At 46.0% G+C, this 26,053-nt stretch overlaps 1 protein-coding gene across 1 annotated transcript in view; it reads right to left on the bottom strand.

Moving 5' to 3' along the window:
* Window positions 1-26,053, bottom strand: part of DNAH9 (dynein axonemal heavy chain 9) — a 342,468-nt gene that overhangs the window by 141,328 nt on the left and 175,087 nt on the right. The window contains exons 39-43 of the mRNA XM_086686045.1: window positions 21,837-22,002; window positions 20,096-20,198; window positions 19,378-19,617; window positions 9,349-9,510; window positions 4,855-5,051 (exon numbers count right to left, since the gene is read on the bottom strand). Coding sequence (XP_086542171.1) covers window positions 4,855-5,051; window positions 9,349-9,510; window positions 19,378-19,617; window positions 20,096-20,198; window positions 21,837-22,002 — 868 coding nt within the window. The remainder of the gene's footprint in view (window positions 1-4,854; window positions 5,052-9,348; window positions 9,511-19,377; window positions 19,618-20,095; window positions 20,199-21,836; window positions 22,003-26,053) is intronic.

Raw genomic sequence — 26,053 nt, 5'->3', positions numbered from 1 at the left:
TGCTGAGGTGGCAGAGAAAGTCAGTAGGAGAGCAAAATGGTACCGTTAAGGACATAACAGCACGAAGAAAAAGACTAAACCTACAGACTCTGTGTTGAGCGCAAAGCGCTGTATACTCATTGCCACAACGTAGGCGCACGACGTAGGCATTCCTACTATCCTCGTTTCCCAGAGGACAAATTGAGGCTCGGGGAAGTTCAGTGTCCCTTGAAAAATACCGAAGCCAATTAGCGGCAGAACCGGGATTTGAATGTGGGTCTGACTCTGTCTCCGGAGCCTGTGCCCATCCCCGCAATGCGGTGCTCCATGGTTGGGTTCAGCACAGAAGTAGGCAGGAAGAGTTAGCAGCAGAGCTTGGGAAAGGTGTAGGGAAACCAGATCAGAGAAAATGGTGAGAACTCACGTGGTGAGAACCGAGAGCCGGATGATAGAATCAGAATGAGCATAAGCCTCATTGCACCTAGGAACCTACGCCCTTACCTTGGCTCCACCCGCCAGCCCTGTGGGTTCCCAGGGAGTGCCATAGCCTCCGTCCCGCTCTGCCTCGCCCTGTTCCCACCCTCGGTATCACCCTAGGTATCAGGACCTCCCGGAGGGAATCCAAACCCCTCTGCCCCAGGCACCATGCGGTGTGATGTGAGGCCACAAATCTTGTCACTCTTAGGTTGTCTGTGTTTCTCACTGTTGATTCCATTTTCTGGCATGAGGGGATGCCTCTGCTCTATCTGGCTGGTAGGGGCAGCAGAGGGGAGTGAGGAGCCCGAGGAGGGGAGGGGAGGGCAGTGCAAAGATGAAGTCGTGAGACATTGATATTTTTAAACAAATGTATGTGAAATGATACATCCAAATAAACTTTAATCGTGAGAACTGCCTCCCTCAAGGCAGTTCATTGTTCCAGTTATTTTGCTATTGCTAATGCAGCTCCAGATTCTCTTTGGAAACCATCTTTGGAGCCTCTTAAGGAGTCTCAGGAGAAAAGCCAGTTTTCATAGCCTTATTTTTTCCTGTAAACAGAATTAGTGAGTTTGATCACCCATGTTGGAAACCGCATTGACAGAATTCACTTGCTCTTCTCTCAAATGAAATTTACCCTGAAAGGACAAAGATCTGTCTCAATTCCAAGACGATGACACAGGCTCTGAGAGCTGTTACTGAGGAGGGGGCGTGTCCACTGAAGCTGCCCAGGGTTACTGAACAGATATCCTAAAACCCTGGTTACTGGCCGCCTACTAGGCACCAGGCGCTGTCCAAGGTACTGGGGATTCAGCCGTGAGCAAAAGGAGCTCACATTGGCCCGGGAGAGACAGAAAAGTAGATGAACAAGTACCACAGTGTGAAAGCCCAGATCACACACGCTGGAGCCACAGGGCCCTAGTGTAAGCTTTGGCTTACCTGTTTCTGGGGAGTGTGGCACTAGGCAACTTCTCTTCTCTCTCTGGGTTGCAGCTTCCTCATTTGTAATGGAGGGATGACAGACCTTACTTTCTTCAGGGTTTTTGTGAAGACTAGATGAAATGACTTATGCAAAGATCCATGCACTAGGCCCACATGAGTTCTGTGTTCAGGGTGGCTCCTACGTGTCACATCAATGCTGCCTCCCCAGAGAGGTCCTCCAGACCATCCTATTTCAGACTGCAATCAGCCCCCTGCCCCCAGGACTCTGTCCCCTCTTCCCTGTTTTCTCTACATCACCTATGCCATATGACATGCTAAGAATTTTTGTTGATCTGCTATGTTCTAGACACTGTCCTGGGTATTAGAGATCTAGCAGTGAATAAAACAAAGATCCCTGCACTCATAGTATGCCTACTCAATAGATACATATTGGATGGATGGATGCTTGGATAGATGGGGGACTGGATGGTTGGATAGATGGAGGGATGGATGGATGCAAACAACTAGAGTGATTAATCATGACAAATGCAGTAGAAAGGCAAGTTATACAAGGTGAGGACCCAGCAGTGACAACTGACTTTCGCAAGAGGTGGCTCCGTGGTGACTTTGATAAGAACTTATTTGTTCAATTGATAAGAAATGGGTCAAGGGGAGAATGAGAAGTGAGAAAGTATGACAAGCACAGACAACCACTTTGATGAATGCTGTTATGAACAGGAGCAAAAAATAATGGGGGTAGGAGATGGAAAGAGATGTAAAAGTGAAGGGATAGTTTATTGTTTTTGATAAGGATGATCTGGCATGTTTGTATGTAGATGCATATGATGAAGCAATTACTGAATCAATGAAGATGGGGTAAGGGGAGACAAGAGCAAAGAGGGGAGGGAAGAGAAAGAGAGAGGGAGAAAGGAGGAGGTGGTGGGGGAGGGGGAGGTGGGGGGAAGGAAGGAGGGAGAAAGAATAATTGAATTTCAGAAGGAATAAACTCACTTAGAAGGTGGTAAGAGTCAGGATCCAGAATGCACACGGAGGGATTGGCCTCAGGTAGGAACAGGGATGGTTCATTTGCTGAGACAGTAGAGAAGGCACAATCTGTGGGTGGGATGCAGGAGGGATGAAGATAGGCTGTTAGATTTGATGATGGGGAGATGAGAGGATTCTCTCCTGGTTGCTTTCACTATCGCAGTGAAGTAAGACATGTGCTCATTAACTGGGAACAGAGAGAGGAGAAGGATGCTGGAAGCTTGAGAACAGACAACTACACGATGCAATTACCACAGGCAGGGCAAGAGAGCAAACTGCCCAGGGTAGGGGAGGTGGAGTTTCCACAACGTTAGGGGCCCATTTGGTAGCTGTGGCTGAAAATATGAAGCAAACCAAGCCAAAACTTTTGTGGTTTTTCTTCCACGATCTTCAGATGCTTAGGGGGCAGGTGTGGAATAAGACAACAGTGGGGTTTGACTAGAATGGGGTTTTGTCACGTGGATGCTATGCCAGGAAAGTTAGGGGAGCCTGTACCAGCATGATGGGAGTCTATGATGGCTGAGGACAGAAAAGGCATGGTAGGCAGAGGGACAAAGGAGTCTGCGAAAGTGGTTGGCTCCATGAAATGAAGTCTTGATGAAGTTTAAGAGTAACTGGAATATTTGTATCTGGGACAACACAGAAGGACCTTGAAGGTATTACACCACCTGAAGTAAGTCAGAGAAAGACACATACCATATGATCTTACTTATATGTGGAATCTAACACATACACACGCACACACACAGAAATCAGATTTGTGGTTGCCAGAGACTGGAGGGATGGGGGTGAGGAATCAGGTAAAGGTGGTCAAAAGGTACAAAATCCCAGATAGAAGATAAATGAGTTCTGGAGATGTAAGATATAATACGATGACTACAGTTAACAGCGCTGTGTGGTGTATTTGAAAGTTGCTAAGAGAACAGATCTTAAAAGCTCTTATCACAAGGGGAAAAAAATGGTAACTAGGAGAAGTGATGACTGTTAACTAATCTTTTTTTTTTAAGTTTATTTGCTTATTTTGAGAAGGGGGAGGGGCAAAGAGAGAGGGAGAGGGGGCATCCGAAGTAGGCCCCATGCTCAGTGCACAGTCCGATGCATGGATTGATGCCGTAAATGTGAGATCGTGACCAGAGCCAAACAAGAGTTGGACGCTTCGCCACCTGAGCCACCCAGGTGCCCCAATCTTATTGTCATGACCATTTTGTGTTATACACGTATATCGAGTCGTGACGTTGTACGCCTTGAACTTATACCATGTTATATGTCAGTTATATCTCAATAAAACTGGGTAAAGAAAGGATACCTGGAATGGGAAGTAGAGCAGGTGAGTGGAAGGGTAAGAGGTACAAGTCAGAGAGAGGGACGTTCGAAATGGCAATGGTGGAGATGGGATCATCACCGATGATGGAAGTGCGAGGGTAGGAACATGAGAGCGAGTGGCTGAGGTGGGGGATGGAAGAAACAACCACAGGAATTAACAAGACCAATGCCAGCCATGGAGAAAGATGTAGTTGAGAAGACGCTCCAAGCACCCAGGCAGCCGGTAAGTGTTGGGGGGGAACTGGCTGTTGGCAGATGACAGGCGAGGTGATGAGTATGAATGTCCGGTTGCCAGTGCTTTAGAAGAAGTGGGGTTTGTAAAGGATAAAGAGAGAAATGGTTTAAATGTGCCATTGAAATGAGGTGGGGGAGAAGGAGGGTACTTAGTTCTCGCTAGGTCCTGGGGGGGACACAGAACAGCAAAAAGAGCTTTCCTCCACTCAGGGGTCAGTGAGGTTTCACTCGGAATCATCAATGAGGGGAGGTTCAGAGAAGGTAAAGATGAGGTGGGTTTTGCTGCTGAAGTGCACGGGTACCAGGGGACAGGGTGGAAAGATTTTGGAAGGCAGGGAGGGATGGTAGGTGTGACTGAACCGGGGAATGTAGAGCAATACAGGGACAGCACTGGTGTGAGTATACATCGTCTGGGAGGCTTGGTGACTACTCTCAGTGATTCATTTGATGGCAATAACATTTAAGAAGGGTATTCAGTTTTTGAAATCTGTGAGCACGTAAACAAAAATCTTCAATCTCATTATTCTAAAGTTGGCCCTTCGACCGGTATGGGGTGGGGATATGGGTTCTGAGCTGTTCTGGTGCCTCTTTTATGATCTTAAATTTTCCCTTGGTGTCACTGTGGTCATGCCCAGGGATTGTAAATGACACACAAGGAAATACATCCAGTGCTGCCTGAGTTCAGCATCCTGCTGCCCCCTAGGGTCAGTGGCAGACACTGCAGCCGCTGCTCTACCGGCCGCCATCTTGACCTTCAGGGCAGACGCATAGCTGCTTTTTTTTCTGGTTTTAGGGAGGTGTCCTCAAATGCCCACATGAGACCTCTGACATTGGGAAGACGAGGCAACTGAGGAAAGGCAAGAACGGAAGCACACTTACACATGGCGCATGGCGTCCTCAAAGAGAACCAGGTCCATCACTGTGTTGACTTCGTTGTGGTTCTCCAGGGCTTCCACCAGAGTCTGGGTCAAAAGTTCCCACGATTGTACAGGCATGTACTTGGGTTCACCAATACCATTTGCAAAATGGCAATATATGTTTAGGCTTCGGGTCTGCTCCACCGTCTCATCAACACCCTGGTGATGGGACACAGGCGTAAGGACCCTCCTTACAGACTCAGTTCTGGTTCCATACAGATTGAAGACCCCTCATGTGCTTTTTCTCTCTGAACACACCCTGCAAATTAAGTATCAGTCCTGCTTCCAACACTTTCTTTTTCTTGAGAAGCTTCTATGAAGTGGATGTTTAACATTCATTTACTAGCTCCATGAAGTCACGAGTGATGTTTGTTATTCCTTGTGGGCTGAGAGTGGAAACCGGAAGGTGGGAGGGACCCTTCCCACATACACAGGTAGAGCCCATGTCTGGGCAGAGGAATGGATGGGGACACAGGGACAGATTACGCTAAGCAGCGGCTCTTCGACCAGTGCCGGGTGAAGGGGTCCATGCACCAGTGGCCTCATCTCCCCCGCACCCATTCCAACAAGTCCTGCTTCCCAATCCACAGCAGTGTCCTAAAATATCCTTTCCTGTTTCCTGTGAGACACCCCACTGTAGGCTACCAGCCCCAGCCTCACAGGCTCAGCCCAGAGAACTTGGTTTCTGAAAAATGTGCCATGAGCCATCCTTAGGTGACTGGTTCATTCACAGGAGAGCCCCCTGCGTGTACATGGTACACAATTTTCCTAAAGATATGAGCCTATTGTGTGTTAATTCTTGCCCACAGGGCAGACCTAACCACGTTTAATGAATACCTAGTACAATTCAATTAATTAAAAAGATACGGCATCTATGTCTCCTTACCACCAAGGTGCCCTCCGAGCATCAAAGAGGCAGCTAATCTTTTCCTTAATTTATTTTTTTGCACACCCCCATCCACCCTCAGTTTGTTACCTGTATTTAAGAGTCTCTTATGGTTTGCCTCCCTCCCTCTCTGTTTGTAACTGTTTTTTTCCCCTTCCCTTCCCCCATGATCTTCTGTTAAGTTTCTCAAGTTCCACATATGAGTGAAAACATATGATATCTGTCCTTCTCTGACTGACTTATTTCACTCAGTCATTTCACTCATTCAGGCAAATGGCATGATTTCATTCTTTCTCATTGCTGAGTAGTATTCCATTGTATACTTACTTACCGAAACCTGAATGCTAGAGACTTCGAAAGGAAGAAAGGTGGCAGAAGGAAGTTGAGAAAAAACAGGTTTCCTAGTGCTATACCATTATGAGCAACTATCCCCACTGCCATTGTGTTTTTCTCCCAACGTTCTGACTGGGAGAACCACCTGCCAAAGAGGTAACACACATGCTGTTTATCAGCAAGGACATTACCCAGGGGATGAGTCCCTTAGGGTTGGCTTTGTAAGCCCATGGGCAAGATGCATCAAACTTAATGGAGGGGAAGTGAGTTCGACAGTCACATGGACAGAGAAACCAGGACTGGTTTATAAGAAGAATGAAATGGCAAGAGTTAAATATCAAAGAGCTATTGTATTTTGAAGGTGATTTCAGGGCCCTGGAAAGTCTTTAAACCATTATGTCTTTGCCACACATTAGCAGTAAATGCCCAGACACTCGGGTAAGATTTAATGAAATGCAGGCGAGCCATTCTCGCTAGCTGCAGGAAGCACGTGGGGGAAGTGATGTGGGAATACATTTACCCAGTTTGAACACGGGCTAATATACTGGGAATTGGTCCTGATAGCAGTCAATTTACATGAATGGTCTAGCAGAGGAAGGACTGAAGTGCAGTTCTGAAAAGCCCACTCTACAAAGACTCTTTGATGAACAAAACAATGTGTCTCAGATTTTCTGATCAGAGCCAGGCGGTGCAGGAGGGAGAGGAAAACCAAGCACCCGGTGAATCAAAGACTTCTTCATAGTGACGCCACATCACACAAGGGCCACTTCTCAGAGAACGTTAAGATTTTAATGGTGGAAACAGGACCGTGTCACTTCCTTGGTGGAAATCCAGTAACCTTTCATTAATACCGATACCAAGATTTCATGCGGCCGGAGGTGATTCTGGCTGGCATTTCAGAGGTTGTTGGAGAAGGATAATGGTATTAATTATATCTGGGTCTATGATCAAAAGAATGCGTCCTTAGGATACAGACCCACAGAGGAACCTCGATTTCAAAGGCTGAGAGTTGTCCGTCTAAAGTGCCAGCTCAGACTGGCTGGAGAAAGTAGTCAAGGTGCGTTTGCAGAGCCAACCATGAACACATAAATTGGCAAATGCTACAATGCTCAGAGGGGCATCTAAGATGTGAGAGCGGGGCACAGAAAAATGGTAAGGGGAGGCATTTCAGGGTGTTCATATTAGTAAAGAGCAGGCTGAGATAAATTCCTTAAAAATGCTGTCCAAGATCCAGAAGGCTGCCATGTAGGTTGGGATGGACTCTAAGTATCTTCAGAGGTAGACCCAGGTTGGTCAGGACAAAATATGGTGCCAGACCCAACAAGGCGAGCAGGGAAACACGGTACATTTCAATACAAGTTCTGGTTATTTCTAAGTTCGAGAGAGGACAAGTGGCTTGAGTGGAAACTAGGGAGTTTGGGTCAACTTCCAGAATGCTCAGTGTTAGCTGTGGGGTAACTGTGACACAAAGAAGTGTAACACGATCTTAGGCTGCGTTCGTGGATCAGTGCTTTCCAAGGCATATTCTGTGGAACATTCGTTCTGCAAATTATTAGTAAGTTTCATGAATGGAAAAGGGTTTGAGGGTCTCATACATGTGGGAAATGACAAATGAATCAGGGTTATTCAAGATTTTGGGGGCTTGAATGTGCCGAAAGCACGATGTATTTCCAAGAGAGGGATAGAATATGAAGTACTTTCTCAACTTATTTTTATCATGGATACCTTCTTTCTAAGGAGTATATCGTAGTTCAACAGTTTAGGAGGACAATTTTGGGAAATGGTAACAAAATTATAGTATGTAAGAAGAGGGAATGATGATCTTGCTTTGGGCCAGACCCCAGTTGGGTTGTGAGACGAAAAGTCAGACCCCACGATCTCAGAGGAGGGAACTGATGGAAAAGTAATCAAGATGATGGCAAATTTCTCTGGGCTTGAAAACAAGCCATGTCAGAAGTGGCTAAAAGAACAGAGGCTATTTGGTCTGGAGGAAAGAAGACCCAGGAAGGACAAGACATATTATTTGAAATATTTGAAAGTGTTTCATGTAGACTTAATATGAGTGGACAGGGAAATAAGTTTTAGATCATCATTAGAAAAAATTTCCAGCTGGGGTGCATGGGTGGCTCAGTCGGTTGAGCGACTGACTCTTGGTTTTTGGCTCGGGTCATGATTCCAGGATCATAGGATCGAGTCCCCCCCCATCGGGGGGGACTGTGTTGAGCGTGGAACCTGCTTGGCATTCTCCCTCTCTCTCTCTCTGCCCCTTTCCCCTGCTCATACACACACTCTCTCTCTCCTCAAATAAATGAAAATGAAAAAAAAAAAAAAAAAAAAAAAGAAAGAAAGGAAAAGAAAAAAATTCCAGACTTTAAAATTGTTCCAAAGCTTCCGAATTTAAAAATTGTTCCAGGGGTGCCTGGGTGGCTCAGTTGGTTGAGCATCCAACTTTGGTTCAGGTCATGATCTCACATTCCATGAGTTCAAGCCCCACGTCGGGCTCTGTGCTGACAGCTCAGAGCCTGGAGCCTGCTTCGGATTCTGTGTTTCCCTCTCTCTTTCCCCCTCCCCCACTCATGCTCTGTCTCTCTCTCTCTCTCTCTCTCTATCAAAAATAAATAAACATTAAAAAAAATAAAAAATAAAAAAAATAAAAATTGTTGCAAATTTCCAGGGGCACCTGTGTGGCTCAGCCGGTCAAACATCAGACTCTTGATTTCAGCTCAGGTCATGATCTCATGGTTCGTGAGTTCAAGCCCCACGTGCTGACAGAGCCTGCTTGGGATTCTTTCTCTCCTTCTCTGCCTCTCTCTCTCTCTCTCTCAAAATAAAAAAATAAACTTAAAAAAAAAATAAATTGCTTCAAATTTCTAGTCATTAGTGGCTCCAGAATGGCTCCCCCGGGAAAGATGAGATTATGCATTTTCAAGGATGCATCCACTGGGATGACCAATCTGAGAAATGCTACTGACATGAGCGAGTATGGGACAAGGAATTGGATCACATGAAATCCACAGACCCTCCCAACACTGAAATTCTATGGTAATTTATGTCTTTTCTTGTCCTGCCATTTTCACCTCAGCAAAATAATGATAGATTTTCTTTCTCTATCTAATCTCTGATTCCTGCCCCCCACCTTGCCGCATTTCTGAGCTAGATTTTATCATTTGCGTGATCGTCTGCAGAAATATTTATTTTTCAAATATATAGCAATTTTTTTTTCAGGGCAATACTCACATCAAAAATTTTCTTGACCACTTCTGTCTGGATTTTGTCAAAAAGATCAAAGTCCTTTTCTTCCACCATCTTGTCCCGATAAACCCGACTTGATTCATGTAGATAGAGCTTTACGAGGTCCTGTGTGGATTTTACACATTCCACAGAGGAGAAGAGAATGCCCTTTATAGAGAGTAGACCAAAAATAATGTGAATAACAATTTAAAACTACAACAGCTACAACTTATTAAACCAGGTACGTGACAGGTACTGGACTAGAAGTTTCTCCAGGTAAAACTCATGTGACCACCATGATAAACAATTTCTACAAAAATATAACTTTTACTACATCCATTTGGTATAATGTGGAGATTGGGATTCAGAAAGACAGGAAGCATACCTAATGGCATATATATAGTATGTGGTCTCAGCAGGGTTTCAAAACCTTGAGGACCTGGAATTTTGATCACTGCATTCCAAACAGCCACAGTGAGGAGACAGGTGGCCTCTTTGCCGTGTTTCAACTCCCTAAGTACCGGTTTGAGAACCAGTCTAGGTGACAACTGTTTATGTAAAATCGGAATGATGACAAAGGGTGACTCTAGCTAACCTTTGCAGGTCAGTAATCCATTTTACTCATCTTTAGAGGGTTCCCCTTCCGTATACCACAGGGATCATCCCAAACATTTACTATCCTTTTCAAGTTTCTCTGTCACCTCACCTCTCTGCTACGATTAGCTAACGTCTCAGCCTCATTTTTCATTGAAAACTGGAGACAACCAAGATGAGAGTCTCTGAATGACCTCAACAAGTCCTGTAATTTGAAACTCATCTGTACCTGTGTTTCCCCCCAATTACTTTTTTTTTTTATCATGAGGAAAAGGGGCCATGTAATTATCCCTCATTACCAACAGGATGAGCACGGCAGAAAGTTCTGGTTGTAATAGGGCTACCAGTCTAGTTCCTCATGATCACCACTTCCCATAAAATCTAGATCTCGGTTTCACCAAATTCAAGTTGTTTTCTGGTGCTGCATACTTTCTGTGCCTTCGTGCCTTTTGCTTTTCTAGCTATGCTCATATTTCAAGATCCAGTTCAAGTGTGATCTCTTTCTTAAAGTGTTCCATGGCACCTCCTTTCCTGTCCAACAGCACTTTCTCTGATGTGCCCTACGTCGAGATTTCTGCTTTTAGTCATGGCAGAATACCTGATCACAAACCAATCCGCTGAAGTCAACTACAAAAGACAGGGGACTTATCTTTAAAGCTTCATCGTTTTAGAGGCATTAGGGAGTCACCAAGGCAGTGAGGACTCAAGGGGCTACGATACTAGGGAAGAGAAGGAAGAAAGATGGACCCAGAATTTGGTACTATTTTTTTTTCCTTCAGGCATTTTCCAATTCACAAGTAATGGCTCACAGGTTCAGAAACCAAAGAGAGACAGACAAGTGAAAGGTTAAGATGCTGAGCAAAGTTACCTCATCTCAAGTGGTAGGAAGGGTGAAAGTTGAAGTTCAGGGATTAGCAAGAAGGGGTTCATGGCTAAAGACCGCAGGGGAGCTTCTCAAATGGTGATACATCAGGAGTATGAGTGAGTCACAATCATTCAGTCCTCACAGAAACGAGCCCAATTTCAACTCCTCAATCCCTGGTACCTACTGGCCAGAAGCAGAAGTGTGTAATCTCTGAAGGAAAATATCATCATATAAACCCTCAAATTATCTGAATAGCTCTGCCCTGACAGTGTGGAGCCTGACTCAGGGCTTGAACTCATGAACCTGGTAGAACATGACCTGAACCGAAACCAAGAGCTGAATACTTAACTGACAGAGCCACAAAGGCACCCCTGCACATTTTAAAACTCCTAATGTCTGGCCATCAAACAAAAATTACTGGAAATACCAGGAGACGTGACCAAATCAGGGGGAAAAAACCCAGCCCACAGAAGATCTAGGTATTGGAATTATCAGACACAAGAGCTTTAACAAAACTATGATTAAAATGACCAAGAAATTAGGGGACATCAGGTAAAGAATTTCATCAAAGGAGTGGAGCCTTTAAAAATGAATCAGGGGTGCTCAGGTTGTGATCTCATGGTTGTGAGGTCTTCTCAGCACAGAGAATGCTTGGGATTCTCTACCTCTCTCTCTGTGCCTCCCTTGCTCGCTCACACACACACACACACACACACACGCACGTGCTCTCTCTCTCTCTCTCTCTCACACACACACACACACTCTCTCTCAAAATAAATAAATAAACTTAAAAATGAATCGAATGGAAATTGTCAAATTAAAAATTACCCCAAATTAGTGTTACTGAAATTAAGAACTTAATCAATGGAGTTGACAGCAGAATAGACAGAATTGAAAAGAAAATGAGTGAAGAGCAAGTAGTATAAACCATTCAGATTGAATCACTAAGAGAAAAAAGAAAGAGCATAAGGGACATATGAGACCCAGTGACAAGGTCTCATGTACTTGCATTAGAATACTAGAAAACAAAAAAAAGCAGAAGTAACATTTGAAAAGATATTGTGACTTCTCTAAAACTGAAAAAGAAACCTGAAAAGAAAAGACATCAAGATTCAAAAGTGCTGCAAACACTAAGCAGGATAAATACAGAAAATACCACTTAGAAATCTTGGGAATAGTGAAAATTTTGAAAATCAAAGACAAACAGAAAATCTCAAAAGCAGGCAAGTGAAAAAAAAAAACTATGTGTACTGTAAAGGAAAAGTAAGACTTAAGACCTCCTCAGTAGAAACGATGAAAGCAGAGGACAGTTGAATAATACCTTTGAAAAGCTGAAAAAACATAGCTGCCAACCTAGACTTCTAAACCCCCTCCAAGAATTGTTTTTTGTTTTTTTGTTTTTGTTTTTTAAGTTGGGCTCCACATTAGGTGTGGACTCACAACCTTGAGATCAAGATGTGAGCTGAGATCAAGAATCAGACACTTAAGGGGCGCCTGGGTGGCGCAGTCGGTTAGGCGTCCGACTTCAGCCAGGTCACGATCTCGCGGTCCGTGAGTTCGAGCCCCGCGTCGGGCTCTGGGCTGATGGCTCAGAGCCTGGAGCCTGTTTCCGATTCTGTGTCTCCCTCTCTCTCTGCCTCTCCCCCGTTCATGCTCTGTCTCTCTCTGTCCCAAAAATAAATAAAAAACGTTGAAAAAAAAAATTTAAAAAAATAAAAAAATAAATAAATAAACAAATGTTAAAAAACAATTTTTTTTAAGAAAATAATTGCAGGGAGCGCCTGGGTGGCGCAGTCGGTTAAGCGTCCGACTTCAGCCAGGTCACGATCTCGCGGTCCGCGAGTTCGAGCCCCGCATCAGGCTCTGGGCTGATGGCTCGGAGCCTGGAGCCTGTTTCTGATTCTGTGTCTCCCTCTCTCTCTGCCCCTCCCCCGTTCATGCTCTGTCTCTCTCTGTCCCAAAAATAAATAAACGTTGAAAAAAAAAAAAAAAAGAATCAGACACTTAACTGACTGATCCACCCAAGGCGCCCTCCCCCCAATTCTTTTGAAAAATAAGAAATAAATACATTTCCAGTTAAATAAAAACTGAGAGATTATTTTCTAGCAGATATAGACACCACTAAAATCTACAGGAGAGCTTCAGGTAGAATGAAAATGACTCCAAATGGAAAAACAGAAATGCACCAGGGATAGGGGAAGTAGGAAGATAGTATGTGAGTAAACCTAAGTAAATGTTGACGAAGACAAAAGTATTCATGCGTCGTGGGTTTTCAATACAGACTGAATTTTAAAAATAATAATAGAATCAAATTGGAGGGATGTAAATTGCCCTAAGACCCTTGCAAGTGATAAAGTGCTCATTTACAAAAGAATCAAATGAGGGGCGCCTGGGTGGCTCAGTCAGTTGAGCGTCCGACTTCGCTCAGGTCACGATCTCACGGTCCGTGAGTTCGAGCCCCGCATCAGGCTCTGTGCTGACAGCTCAGAGCCTGGAGCCTGCTTCAGATTCTGTGTCTCCCTCTCTCTCTGGCCCTCCCACCGTTCATGCTCTGTCTCTCTCTGTCTCAAAAATAAATAAATGTTAAAAAAAAAATTAAAAAAAAAAGAATAAAATGATGCATTTGATAATCATTAGATGAAGAGTAAAAAGATGTACTGCATGCTAAGAGGGGAGAAAATAAAAAACAAAAAGTGATTAGTTTGATAGAATACAAAAAGTGAGGGGAAAGAAAACATAGAACAGCTAGAACATACTGAAAACAAACAGTATAGATTTAATCCTAAATTTATTATTATATAAAATCAAATCAAATATGAATGAACATGATATTTTCATTAAAAGACTATGATTATTAGACTCGATTTTAAAAATCCAACTATATGTTGCCTAGAAGAGATATACCTTAAATATAAAAAAAAAAAGGCTGGAATAATAAATTGGAAATAAAGCAGGATATTTAATAATAAGTAAAAGGGCAGTCCATTAGGTAGATATACTAATTCTAAATGTATGTGCACCTAATAACACCACTTCAAAACATATAAAACAAATGTGACAGAAATAAAAGGAGAAATGGACATGTCCACAACAACAGTGGGAGATTTTAGCATACTTTTCTTAGAAATGGACAGAGCACGTAGTAAAAAAAAAAAAAAAAATCAGTAAGGATATAAGATATTTCAATGACATGATTTACAAGCTTGACCTAGTTGACATATTGATTTAACTACACGCGGCATCTGAAGAATGCACTATTTAAAAAGTGCCCATTGGTCATATCTTGGGACATAAAGCCAGTCTCAACACACTTCATATTTCAAAGGAATAAAATAATAGAGTATATTTTCTGAAATGGTGAAATTAAGCTGAGCATCAACAAGAGAAAGGTAACTAGAAAATCTCTCAATTTTGAAAAACAAAGCAAGATAACTAGAGAATCTCTCAATTTTGAAAAACAAAGCAATACACTTCCAAATATCCCATAAGCTAAAGGAGAAATCACAGGGGAAATTAAGAAATATTATGAAGTGAATGATAATAAAAATACAACATATAAAAGTTTGCATGATACATGGAATAGTGATAAATTCATAGCCTTAAAATGAACATTTTAGAAGAGCTGAAAGGCTGAAAATTGATGATCAAACTAGACACATCAAGAAGCTAGAAAAAGGAAGACTAATCACAAGCCTAAAGAAAGAGATTATACAGTATTTATTAATAAGATAAAAGCAGATATCAAATAGACACAGCAAACAAGGTAAAAAAAATTGATATACTTTTCAGTTTCTTTGAAAAGATTAGCAGAATTGATAACTCTTTAATAAGCCCGATAAAAGAGAAAAAGAGAAAACGAGAAAAGGCACAAATAGTATCAGTTTTAAGAAAGAGGACATAATGTCAGATACAACAGATATCTAAAAGATAATCACAGGACATTATAAATGACTATGCTAATAAGGTAGAAATTGATGACATTGACATCTTACCACAACTGACACATGAATAGAAAATCTGAATTGTCTAATATGTACGAAAAAAGTTGAACTCAGAGCGTAAGACTGGCCATAAAAAATCTCCAGATGGTTTCATCAGTAACTTCTTCTGACATTTAAGGAAGGCTCACTACAGTGTTTTACAAAATCTTCCAGAGAGTAGGAAAGGAGAAACCACTTCCCAATGCACTTTATGAGGACTTCATAACCTTAGGATATGGAAGAAAGGAAAATTACAGGACAATCTTATTAACAGAGGTGCCAAAAATATATTAAAAAATAGCAAATGGAGGGTGACTGGGTGGCTCAGTGGGTTAAGTCTCTGACTCTTGATTTTGGCTCAGGTCAAGAGCTCATGGCTCGTGAGATCAAGCCCCACCTTGGGCTCTGAACTGACAGCGTGGAGCCTGTTTGAAATTCTCTCTCCCCTTTCTTTCTGCCATTACCTCTCTCTCTTTCTCCCTCCCTCTCTCTCTCTCTCTCTCTCAAGATAAATAAACATTAAAAAAAATAGATAATGGAACCCAGCAAAATATAAAAGGCTCAACATGCAGTAATTAAGTTGGGCTCATTATAGGAATGCAAGGGTGAGCTAAGATTCAAAAATAATCAATGTAGGGGCGCCTGGGTGGCTCAGTCGGTTAAGCGGTCGGCTTCTGCTCAGGTCATGATCTCGCGGTCCGTGAGTTCGAGCCCCGCGTCGGGCGCTGTGCTGACAGCTCAGAGCCTGGAGCCTGTTTCAGATTCTGTGTCTCCCTCTCTCTGACCCTCCCCTGTTCATGCTATGTCTCTCCCTGTCTCAAAAATAAATAAATGTTAAAAAAAAATAAAAAATAATCAATGTAATTTATCACATTTCCAGAAACAATGAGAAAGGAATCAATATAATTATTACAAAAGCTACAGAAAAACCACTTAAGTTTCAATATACATTCATGGTTAAAACTCTTAGACTACACACAGGAAGAAAGTTTCTTTATCTGGCAAAGAGCATCCACAAAAACCTAACGTAAGCATCACACACTCTTAAAAGCTCTTCCCCCTAGAATTAGGAATGCAACAAGAGGCAGCTCTCTCAACTTCTCTTCAACATCATACTGGCGGTTGTAGCCAGAGCAATAGGACAAGAAAAAGAAATTGTAAGATTTAAGGACTGGAAAGAAAGAAATTATTACTAGTATTTTTTTTTTTTTTTTACCAATAACATGATTGTATATATAAGCATAAGGGCATTATTGAACAAAGATACAAATTAATATTTGCCCTATGATTCTGTTTTCATAAAGTCCAAAAACAGGGCAGAAGAACTTACAGTGTTATAAATCCAAACAGTATTTACCTCCGGGAGGGGAGGAAAAACCAAATGGAAGGGACAAAGGAGAAGGAGTTTCAGGGATGCCGGGAATGTTCTATTTCTTTTTTTTTTTTTTAATGTTTATTATTGAGAAACAGAGAGAGACAGAGCATGAGCAAGGGAGGGACAGAGAGAGAGGGAGACACAGAATCCAAAGCAGCTCCAGGCTCCGAGCTGTCAGCACAGAGCCTGATGCGGAGCGTGAACCCACAAACTGCGAGATCATGGCCCGAGCTGAAGTCGGACGCTTAACTGACTGAGCCACCCAGGTGCCCCAAGGGAATGTTCTATTTCTTGATCTGAAGATCTTGATCCATTTCTTGTGGTTACAGAGGTGTGATGGCTTTGTAATAACTAACCAAGCTGTGTGCCTATGACTTGTGGGCTTTCCTACTTATATGTTGTACTCTGATAAAAGTGTATTTTTAAAAATGGAAGAAATTCCATTAGGTCCCTTGGGCCCCACCCCCACACACATCTCGACCTCTCTTCTCCTTTGCTCTCCTCGGTATGAGCCGTATGAGGTGCAGAGGGCAGGGAGAAGTACCCACCAGGCACCCTGACTTCCTGGACTGTCCCTTACAGTGAAGTAGGCTACTCACCCACATGAGCACGTCAAGCACAAATTCTGCCCCACCTTAGTTACGTGTGGCATTGAGATGGGAGCAGTTGATGATTTCTGCCACTTGGAGCTTTCTCAGATGGTGTCCTGGTCAGGACAGAGTGAGGGAAGTGTAGAGAGGGTCTCAATTCCTGAGTTGCAGGTCTCACTGGAAGGAGGTGATGCCTGGCTCCTACCAGGCATCCAGCCACCCCCTAGGTGCTTCCATCAGGCCGTTAGACAAGTAGCCAGGGGAGGCTGTGGTCAAGCTGGGAGCCTGAAACTACCCCCTGGAGGAGGAGGGCGGGGGCTGGGTAGTTGCAGGGAGGCAGGTGCTCCAATGGGGGATGTATTTTCCCACCGTGGTGGCAGGTGGCTGACAGCTGGCAGGCTGCAGACAGGCAGGCAAACAGGGCCCCGGGGGTTGCCACTCAGCCTGCCTGAGCCAGCCAATGAAACAGGCCAGGGGGAACAGGAGACGCTGCCCCCAGGCCAATACCCCCCTCCTTGGCGCTTCCTTGACATTACGCTGGCCGCCACTGAAACAAGGCTGGAATATGGCGGTGAGCATTTTGTAATGGAACGTTCTAGTTTTGGATGTCGGTGACGCTGCCTTCCGGTGATGGGATCATGCTCGAGGCACTTGATTTGTCTGTGGCTCAGTGTGTCCCTTCCAAATTGGAAATAATCACTGTTTTGCCTTGCACGATGGTTGCAAGGATTCAGTTATTCGCTAATAGATGTAAAAGGCCCAGGACCGTGCTCCATAATTGCTACAGGCCAATGTCAGACTTTTTATGAGGGCCCACTCTGGCCTCAAATGATCTTTCCAATTCTGTCTCTCCATGACCACCTCCTTCCCCTCACTTTCCATCCCTCATGGCCCGACGCCTGTTACGCATTCCACTGATGTTGTCTATGCTTTTCTGCCTTTGTGACCATTCGTGCTGTCACCTGGCTGGTAACTTCCCTGAGCCTCCGTTAAATTGGGATAATAATGTGGGTCCCGAAGGGTTGTCATGAGTGCGTTTCAGAGCGTACAGGTGACAAGGCGTCTGTCCAGGCAGGAGCTGGATGCTTCTGGTCAACCAGATCTAATGCCCTTCTCCCTTCAGCTCTGCTCTATGAGCAATGTGAATTTGACCCAATTAACTCCTTTCTTGCCTTTGAAAAGTACAGATGGGGACATTCTCACCTCGTGCTGCTGTGGTGAGATTTAAGAGAGATAGTATGTGATAAAAGAGGTCTTTCTCAATTAATACTCAGTAGAGGAGAGATAATAGTGGGCATGTACAAATTTTGCCATCATCCTGGCCTTAGAGCCACAGACCTGAAGGCTTTACGGGCTTGGAGTGGGGTCTTTCTTGCTGCCTGAACTACCTTATGCTTGTTCCCCTCTCCAGAAGTGCGGATGAAGAGGACAGAATGGTGTGCAGGAAAGAGGTCCTGGCCAGGAACCCAAAGACCCGGCTTCTTGTTCCAGTCCCTTCCCTGGCTGGCTGTGTGCTCCTAGGAAAATCTACAGAATCTCTGGGGGTCTCTGCTTCCTCATTTTTTAGCAGAGTTAGTGTTTAGGAGGTATGTGGCCCACAGGGCTGTCCTGAGGTAGCTTAAGTGTGTACTCAGAGACTGGTCCTTACGCGGGGAGGCTCAGTGTCTCTCTAGGTGAAGCCACTCCAGACACAGTTCTCAGACCTCTGAACTAATGGTCAGAAGATTTCTGCTTTTTACAACCAAAGGTCCTGGCTGGACCACGCAGGCCCTATGTTCTCAGGATCTGGACATGTAGTGTCCCGGGTAATTAATTCCAAGTACATGTGCTGACCACAGAGGGTCACGTCTCACTCCCCGGTCGCATTGACAGCCCCCTACAGGTGTGGCCTCTGCTTGGTGTAAAAGGCATCCTTCCTGCCAACTTGGGGAGGACCGTGTCCAAAGAGTGGTCTCCATAGGTTCGCCCAAGATGGGAAAGTTGCAGCCCCCATCCTGTGAGGAAGAGGGGACCAGGCTTTGTTGCGTTGCCCTTTGGAGGTTTTGACAGTGAAGGGTCAAGCAACTGAAGGTAATGGGCAGAGACAGGCCATCGCTATGCAGAGGAGAAAGAGCTAGAAGAATCTGCAATGGCTGTGGCCTGGAGAGGAAGCTGGAGTTTGACAACAGAGGCCTCCTGGAGGCTGGCAGGTACTATCTTAGGAATACTATGATGTGGCTTTTTCAGGAAGCGGATCTATCCCGCCTGATTTCGGGGGACATTCTTTTTGTTCCCAAGAACCATGGTATACCACCAGGGCCTGCAAAGTAGTTTTTCTCTTTCTTTCTTTTCTTTCCTTCCTTGGCATGCTGGAATCAGTATGTAGCATTTTCTTCAAGATGCTGAGCCTTCTCCAACCCAAAGGAGCCAACTCAGAAATGTGTCCTGGGAAACCATGTCTTTGGCAAACAGAACTCTACCTGGTTGACGTCCCTCCTCATGGAGCCCGTGGCCCCACCTACCTGATTGTGTTCATGATTCTGTACGAACGGCACCTTTGCGTAAGGGTTTGGTGCTGTTATTTTACCAAGAACGGAAGGGCCCAGATTATCAGCGAGCCTTTCAAGGGTGTCTCTGTACAGATGGACTCACCTGGAAAATGTTGGCGAGGTCTCGGAGATTGAAAACGTAGTGGAATTTGATCGCTGTGGGTAGGAATGTGGTGGTGATCTTCTGGTGGAAGGTGAGGGCCAGACTGATGAGCTGGGGGCTAGATTTCTGCAGAGACTCTGGGAAGTTTCCAAGCTTAAGGTGCTGAGTCAGGATGGTGCCGTAGATGGAAGCCAGGGCGTCTGCCCCAGGGAAGGAGAGGACAAGCACGCTAAAGTGGCGCTGTACGAGAGAACAGGCAGGGGCCAGGGGTCAGAGTCAAGATCGCCTCTTGGGGCTCTGGGTAGAGCAACGAGGAATTCTTATGAGGCCTTTGGATTCTATATTCCGATCACACTTCTCACACTGAACCCGAACTTAGAACAGAACTTGAACTCAGAGCATCTGAGCCCAAACTAGGATTTGACACTGGATATCCCCACGACCTTGGGAGAGTCATTTCATCTCTCTGATGTTTTCCCGCTCCAAAGAATGAGCTAAATCAGATGAATTCTATGGCCCCTTCCAGCTCTAAAAGCTTCATGGCTCTGGGTCTAGGAGTTTCTTTGTCTCCCCAGAAACGCAAATCAGCATCCCGTATGATTCGCCACTTTGAGAGGCTGGACGGGGGAAGGACCAGTTACTACTTGCCATTGAGGGATGTGGGCCCTGGTGAGCTAGTATTTACTTAGGAGTCAGGTACCACAGCTTCCTCCCATACCTGAAGCCGTGGGTTGATGGTGAAGCTGCCCGCAGTGGGGTTCATACAGGAGACATATTGCACATTCCTGATCTCCTTCAGGGACAGCTTGTTCCGGTCATACCTGGAACAGTCAGAAACCACAGGGAGAGCTGGGTGATGGCCCAGGCAGGTGAGTGCCTTGTTAGGGTGAGGTGGGATGCATCCTATCATTTATATGCTTGGGTGGTGAAAAAAAAAAAAAAAGCCTAGATCCATTGGTAGAGATCGGAAAAGGATAAGAGGCTGGGCCCAAATCCTGAGGGATCCAACATCTATGGAAAGATCGTAGAAAAAAAGAAACCATAAAGGTCTAAGAGGTGGGGGGGGGCATTAGAGGGGTACGGCAGCCCAGAAGCCAAAGGAAGTTGGTTCCTTCCAAGAGGAGAGAGCAGTCAAAGAGAATCTGAAAGACAGTTGACCCAACGGGTCTGTCAGGTCTCACATAGAGAAGTTGAGCAGGAAAAATTCACTAAAGTGGAGGCAACAAGAACCAGGAAGTAGAGTCAGCAGTGGTGGGGAAAGTGGGGAAGTGGAAATAGAGGTATTTGGCTATGTGGGAAGAGAGAATGGGTCATCAGTTAGAAAATCGTGTTTTTGAATGCAATAGAAGAAATCTAGGTGAGTCTCAATTTCGATGAGAAGGAGCCAATCAGGAGGTAAGAGGCAGTTGCCGAAGGAGGCGGGGGGAGAGAAGAACCAGAGGCTGGTGACGGCTCGGCCTCAGGGAAGGTGGGTCAGGAGGAGGGACGAAAGGAGGCTCTCGTACAGCTACGGAGGCAGGAAACAAAGATGGAACCCATGGCCAGCAGCGGAGGTGGGGCGGGAAGTCTGAGGACAGACAGAAGGTCTGAAGCAGCCATCGCTGCGAGGGGAAATGCAAACATGCTGAGGCAGCAGGGTGGGATTTCCAGAGAGCTCCTAGTGCCCACTTTGGGCTCGTGGCCACGAATCTAAAGTAAAACTCGTGTGTCAGATCGATCTGTTCCTGTACAGCCGAGCCGCCCAGATGCTGGTGTGCACGCTGTGGGGGGATGTACACGGCAGGCATCCCGCAGAAGGTGTTAGCGATGGCTGAAAGGCGACTCAGGTCACCATCACAGCCATGCTTCTCTCTGAATTCCCCGAATTCTCAGCAGCTAATTCGACGTGGGGTAGGAAGGCGAGCCAAAGTTGTCTCCAATCACAGACTTTTTTTTTTTTTTTCTTTTCTGGCAAGTTCAGACCTTTTGCCGTCAACAATTACGCTGTGGCCGGAGACAATAACAAACTCTGCGAATTTCCCCGAAAGGGACAAAGGCTGTTCAGACCCGCGGACATATGTGCACCACACAGGGTGTTAGCGGTTATCGCTCAAGTACCCGCTCAGGGACTTGGGACCACAGCGGGGGACAGGAGAGGTTCATTCTGCTTTGGGGGTTTGGAGAAGGCAACTTTTGAGATGAATGTTGAAAAAAAAAGTAGGTTTTCTCCCCACCCTTAGATAACAGCTCAGTATGTGCCCTGACCAAATTTCCCATGTCGGTACTGATTCCTGGGTCTGAAAGTGCACCCCAGGAGACACAGTCCTGTGGGGACTGTGGTTTGCTACGGGGATTCTCATCCAGCACCAGCACTAAACTGCAGTTTGGGGCTCCAGGAGAACAGCCTTCAGCCCTGCCTTAGGCCTCCCCCCTCAGCCCCCCCAGCCCACGGGCCCCAGGCCCTTTGCACGTGTGCTTACCAGTGGCCATAGTCCAGATGCTGCCTGATGATGGTGTGGGGCTGCACAGTCCCGTAGGCATCCACCTCAGGCAAGTTCATGTCATCAATGAAATAGATCAGCTTCTTGTTGCCTGGGGGGCCATAGTTTCTTCCGGCCTTCTTTTCTAGAGGCTTCTCCAGGACAGCTGAGGGGAGAGCCAGTGGGTGAGGGAAGGAGGTTCGAATCTCAGAGGCCAGTGCGGAGACAGAACCAGTGCCAAGGACAAGCCGTGGCGCAGCGTGCACCTGCCTAAGTCCTGGCGTTCTAGGGGACCGCAGGTGAAGCGGGAGCCCGCCTGGCAGTCAGGGTGACTGCGTAGACCAGGCACCGAACACCTCACTAGGCGTGGACCCTCTCGGGTTTCTACAAAAGCGCACCATCTCATTTAATTCCTGCAACGTCGGTGCCGGATTCGTCTTAGCATCCCATTTCACGGAGGAGGAAACCGAGGCTCGGAAGAACAAAGAAACTCTTCTAAGGGGAGGTCAGCGTACAAGTCTGGGACGGTTAACGTTCAGAGCCCAGGCTCCTCCGATCGTACCTGGGGTCCCCAGGTTTCTGTGCTTAGAGAGTCGAAACAGAAGATACCTTCCCGGTCTCAAGGCGCGGCACTCTACCCTCGAGGAAATCTCCAGAAAATCGGATTGTGGAGAGACCTGCCCGCTCTGGCTGAGACAGCACAGGAGCGTGGAGGCCGGGGCTCCCTTATCAGCGTGGGTGGAGGCCCCTTCCACACCTGGGGTACAAAACAGGAGCTACCGGGGGCGCCGGAGCGGCTCGGTCGGTTAAGCAGCTGGCTTCGGCTCACAGGTCGTGGGTTCGAGCCCCGCGCCGGGCTCCGTGCTGACCTACTTGGGATCCTCTCTCTCCCTCTCTCTGCCCCTCCCCTGCTCTCTCTCAAAAATAAATAAGTAAAAACATTAAAAACAAAAAACAGGAGCTGTTGGATACTTTGTGAGCATATTCTCAGAGTATTCATCTCCCAGGTGGGGGTGGGGGTGGGGGTGGGGTCTTCCCCGAGTGGGAACAGGAGCAGAGAATTGCCCGGAAGCTTCCAGCAATGCCAAGGGCTCCTCCACTGCTTTCGGGTCACCAGGACCCTATCAGAGCATCTCCGTGCTTTTCCGGAGACTTCAGTACAGAATGACTCTCTTCTAGGTGCCGTTTCTTCAAACGGCACCGTAGTCCAGCGTGACGGGACTTGCTTAGAACAAACTTAAGTAATAGAGTGGAGATAAGTGCATTTTTTTCCCCCAGTAAAGCAATTAAATATGTATCGCAAGAACCGACATGTCTTATTATAGCTGGAAGCTCGAAGAAGCGTGAGTCTTCCCTTGAAAAACAAGTTTGTAAACAAGGAGAAAGTGTCAACAGACATTTGGAGGTGACAGAGAGGAAGACAAGTCCCTTCGAGAAGCCTGAAGATTCTTAATTGTCTGGTCCTGAGTTAAATTAAGGGTTTCAAATACGAATTAGATTTCAATGTAATTAGCATCCAATTAACATACACCATCAACCAATTAATCACCCAACACCTTTCTCCCCCTAAAGATATAACAACCATATACGAGATGTGTCAAAAGGAAATATAATTAATGGGCTGCCAAGGACATGTTTTTGAGAACAGGCCTTCTAGTAACTTCTCTTCTTAGGAAGACTTGTTTTCTCCTCCCCGCAAAGGAGGGATATTCAAATCAACCCCTGGAATGGAGCAGACCCCTCTAATTTGGGCCCGTCCAGCTCTACGTGCTTCTGAAGGATTATTGAGGAGAAAACCACACCAGTTTGCAGGAAGCGGGCTGGGAACGCCTTGGACCATCCCAGCAGGACGCCGCTGAGTCCCCCAGGGAGGGAGGACTCCCTCAGGAAAGGCAGCCGTGTTTTTGCTCCCTACGCGGCCAGACGCTGTTGCAACTCCCCTCCTGGACGCAGGGCGGGAAGTGACAGTTTCCAGGCAGAACCAGAGAAGCAGGTGGACTTAAGTTGATGGCGAAGGCATCCCATGCGCGAGACGCACAAGGACATGTGATTGTCCCCTCACATTTCAGGGTCCTGCATCATTGCAGACAAGTCCTGACGGTCAAGCCCATACCTGGGCCCCCCCCGAGTTCATCAGCTCACCGAACGTCTCCCCTCGGACGGGCTGGTGTCCCGCCCGTGGCCGCGTGCGGCACCTGCTGCTCTGCGCTCTTCACACAGTTGCTTCTGCGAGATCGCAACAGCATCGTGCGGTCTAAGAGCAAGTGCATTTTCCAAGCAGGTCCCCATCCGCTATCTCGTTTCGCCGTCTCCGCCGCGACCGCCCTTTGCCCAGCGGCTCTCACCTGCTCCCCATGACATCGTCCCAAGGGCCTCCCTGCTTTCGCCCTTGATCTCTTCGCCACCCGGTGTTCTCAAAACAGCAGACGGCAGTTTGGAAATCAGATCCCGCCCATCTCCTGCTTAAAACGCACCTGGGGCAAAAGCCAGTGTGGTTCTGTCCACAAACCTCGCATCTCAGTTCTTCTCTCTCGAGGCTGCCCTGTTCACTCTCTCTGCTGCAGCCATCCTGTTCCGACACGTTCGCTGCCACAGGGCCTTTGCACTGGCTGTTGTCCTCCCTGCCGGTAATCCTTTCTCCCAAATTCCAACAGAGCTTGCTCCCTCGCTTCCACCACACATTAACCTGCTCCAATGCCATCTCTCGGTGAGCCCTTGCCTGCCCTCTAGCCAAAATTCACCCCTCACCCCAGTTCTCTGTGCCGGCTTCGTTATTCTCTGTGACACGCATCACCACTTAAAATGCCATACATTCAACTTAGGCATCGTGTGTGTGTCACCTTAACCCCCTCCGCACTATGAACTCCATGAGGACAGGAAATCTTTCTCTGGTTTTTTATCTCGCACACAGTAGGGCGTCCAAAAGACATTCATAAAATTAAGGAAGGAGCGAATGATAAGCCCCAGGAAGAGCAAAGAAAGATACGTTATATCAATGTTGTAATTAAGAACACAGAGGCTGAGGCTGTTTGCATACCTTGCCGAGTGAGGAGCCAGGTCTGTAGATACTGAGGCTGATGCACCTTGCGTATCACCCCGAGAGAGAGCCCTCACAGGCAAGCCCTGACACCCCAGCCCCCGTGTATGTCTGCCCCCGACCACCCCTGTCCCACAGATTCTTACGGTCTCTGAGCTCGGAGTAGGATGTCTGTTCTTCCGCAAAGCATTGCTAAAGGCTCTATATGGAGCCCATTACACGCCTGTCATCACTGACCCCTCGGAGCAGCCCTATCATGTGTTAAAAATCTTTTAACAAATGAGCGGGTTCGAGGGTTTGAGCCCCACCTCAGGCTCCATGCTGACAGTGCAGAACCTACTTGGGATTCTCTCTCTCTCTCTCTCTCTCTCTCTCTCTCTCTCTCTCTCTCCCTCCCTCTCTGCCTCTCCCCCACTTGCTCTAGAGAAGCAAGAGGCTTAGAGGGAATAAAGGACTCTGTCCCAGGTCCCACAGCCACCGAGTGGCCCAGCCAGGATGCTAACCTGGGTTAGCAAATCACTTAAACGTCACAAGGTGACTTCTGCGCTGGAGAAATCCCCGGTTTCGTGAACCCACCGCCTGGCCACGCTTTTTGACAGAGATCGCGAGTAATTAATCACGTCTCATTTTGTACTGCTTCTCCTTTGCTTCGAGCTCTTTTCTTTCTACACCGTCTAGTTTTTCATGTGTTGAGACATTTCCATTATACTGTACGGACTTTGCATTTATTCCTTCCAAATATAATCATGCTCTGCGTGATTGTAAAAGTGATACATATTCATTCCATAAAGATTAAAAAACAGAGAAAATCATAATGATGAAAACGAAAATTACCTGTAATTCGATCACCTCGCGGGAGCCACTGTTTTCAATATCTTGGTGAATTTCATTCCAGTCTGTTTGGTCTGTTTGGTTTTTCCTTCACAAAATCAGTTTTGCATATTCTGCTTGTGTGTGTGTATATATGTACAAACAGATACATTTTGTCCATCCACATAATTATATGATAATATAGTCTCCTAAAACATGATATTAATTGCTGCACCGTGTCCCATAATTTGGAGGTACCAAAATTTATGGAGTGGTTTCTCTGTCGTCTCAAATCTATGCTGTATTCCATTTTTTTCCTATACTCTGAAGCCACCTCCGCTTATCCTGAGCCGTGTGTCTGGCCCACGAG

This window comes from Puma concolor, chromosome E1 (genome assembly GCF_028749965.1).
Source record: "Puma concolor isolate L17-30 chromosome E1, mPumCon1.1.hap2, whole genome shotgun sequence".
In the NCBI taxonomy this organism is placed as follows: Eukaryota; Metazoa; Chordata; class Mammalia; order Carnivora; family Felidae; genus Puma; species Puma concolor.
The sequence above is the reverse complement of the archived record's forward strand: the minus strand, read 5'-3'. Positions and strand labels throughout refer to the sequence as shown.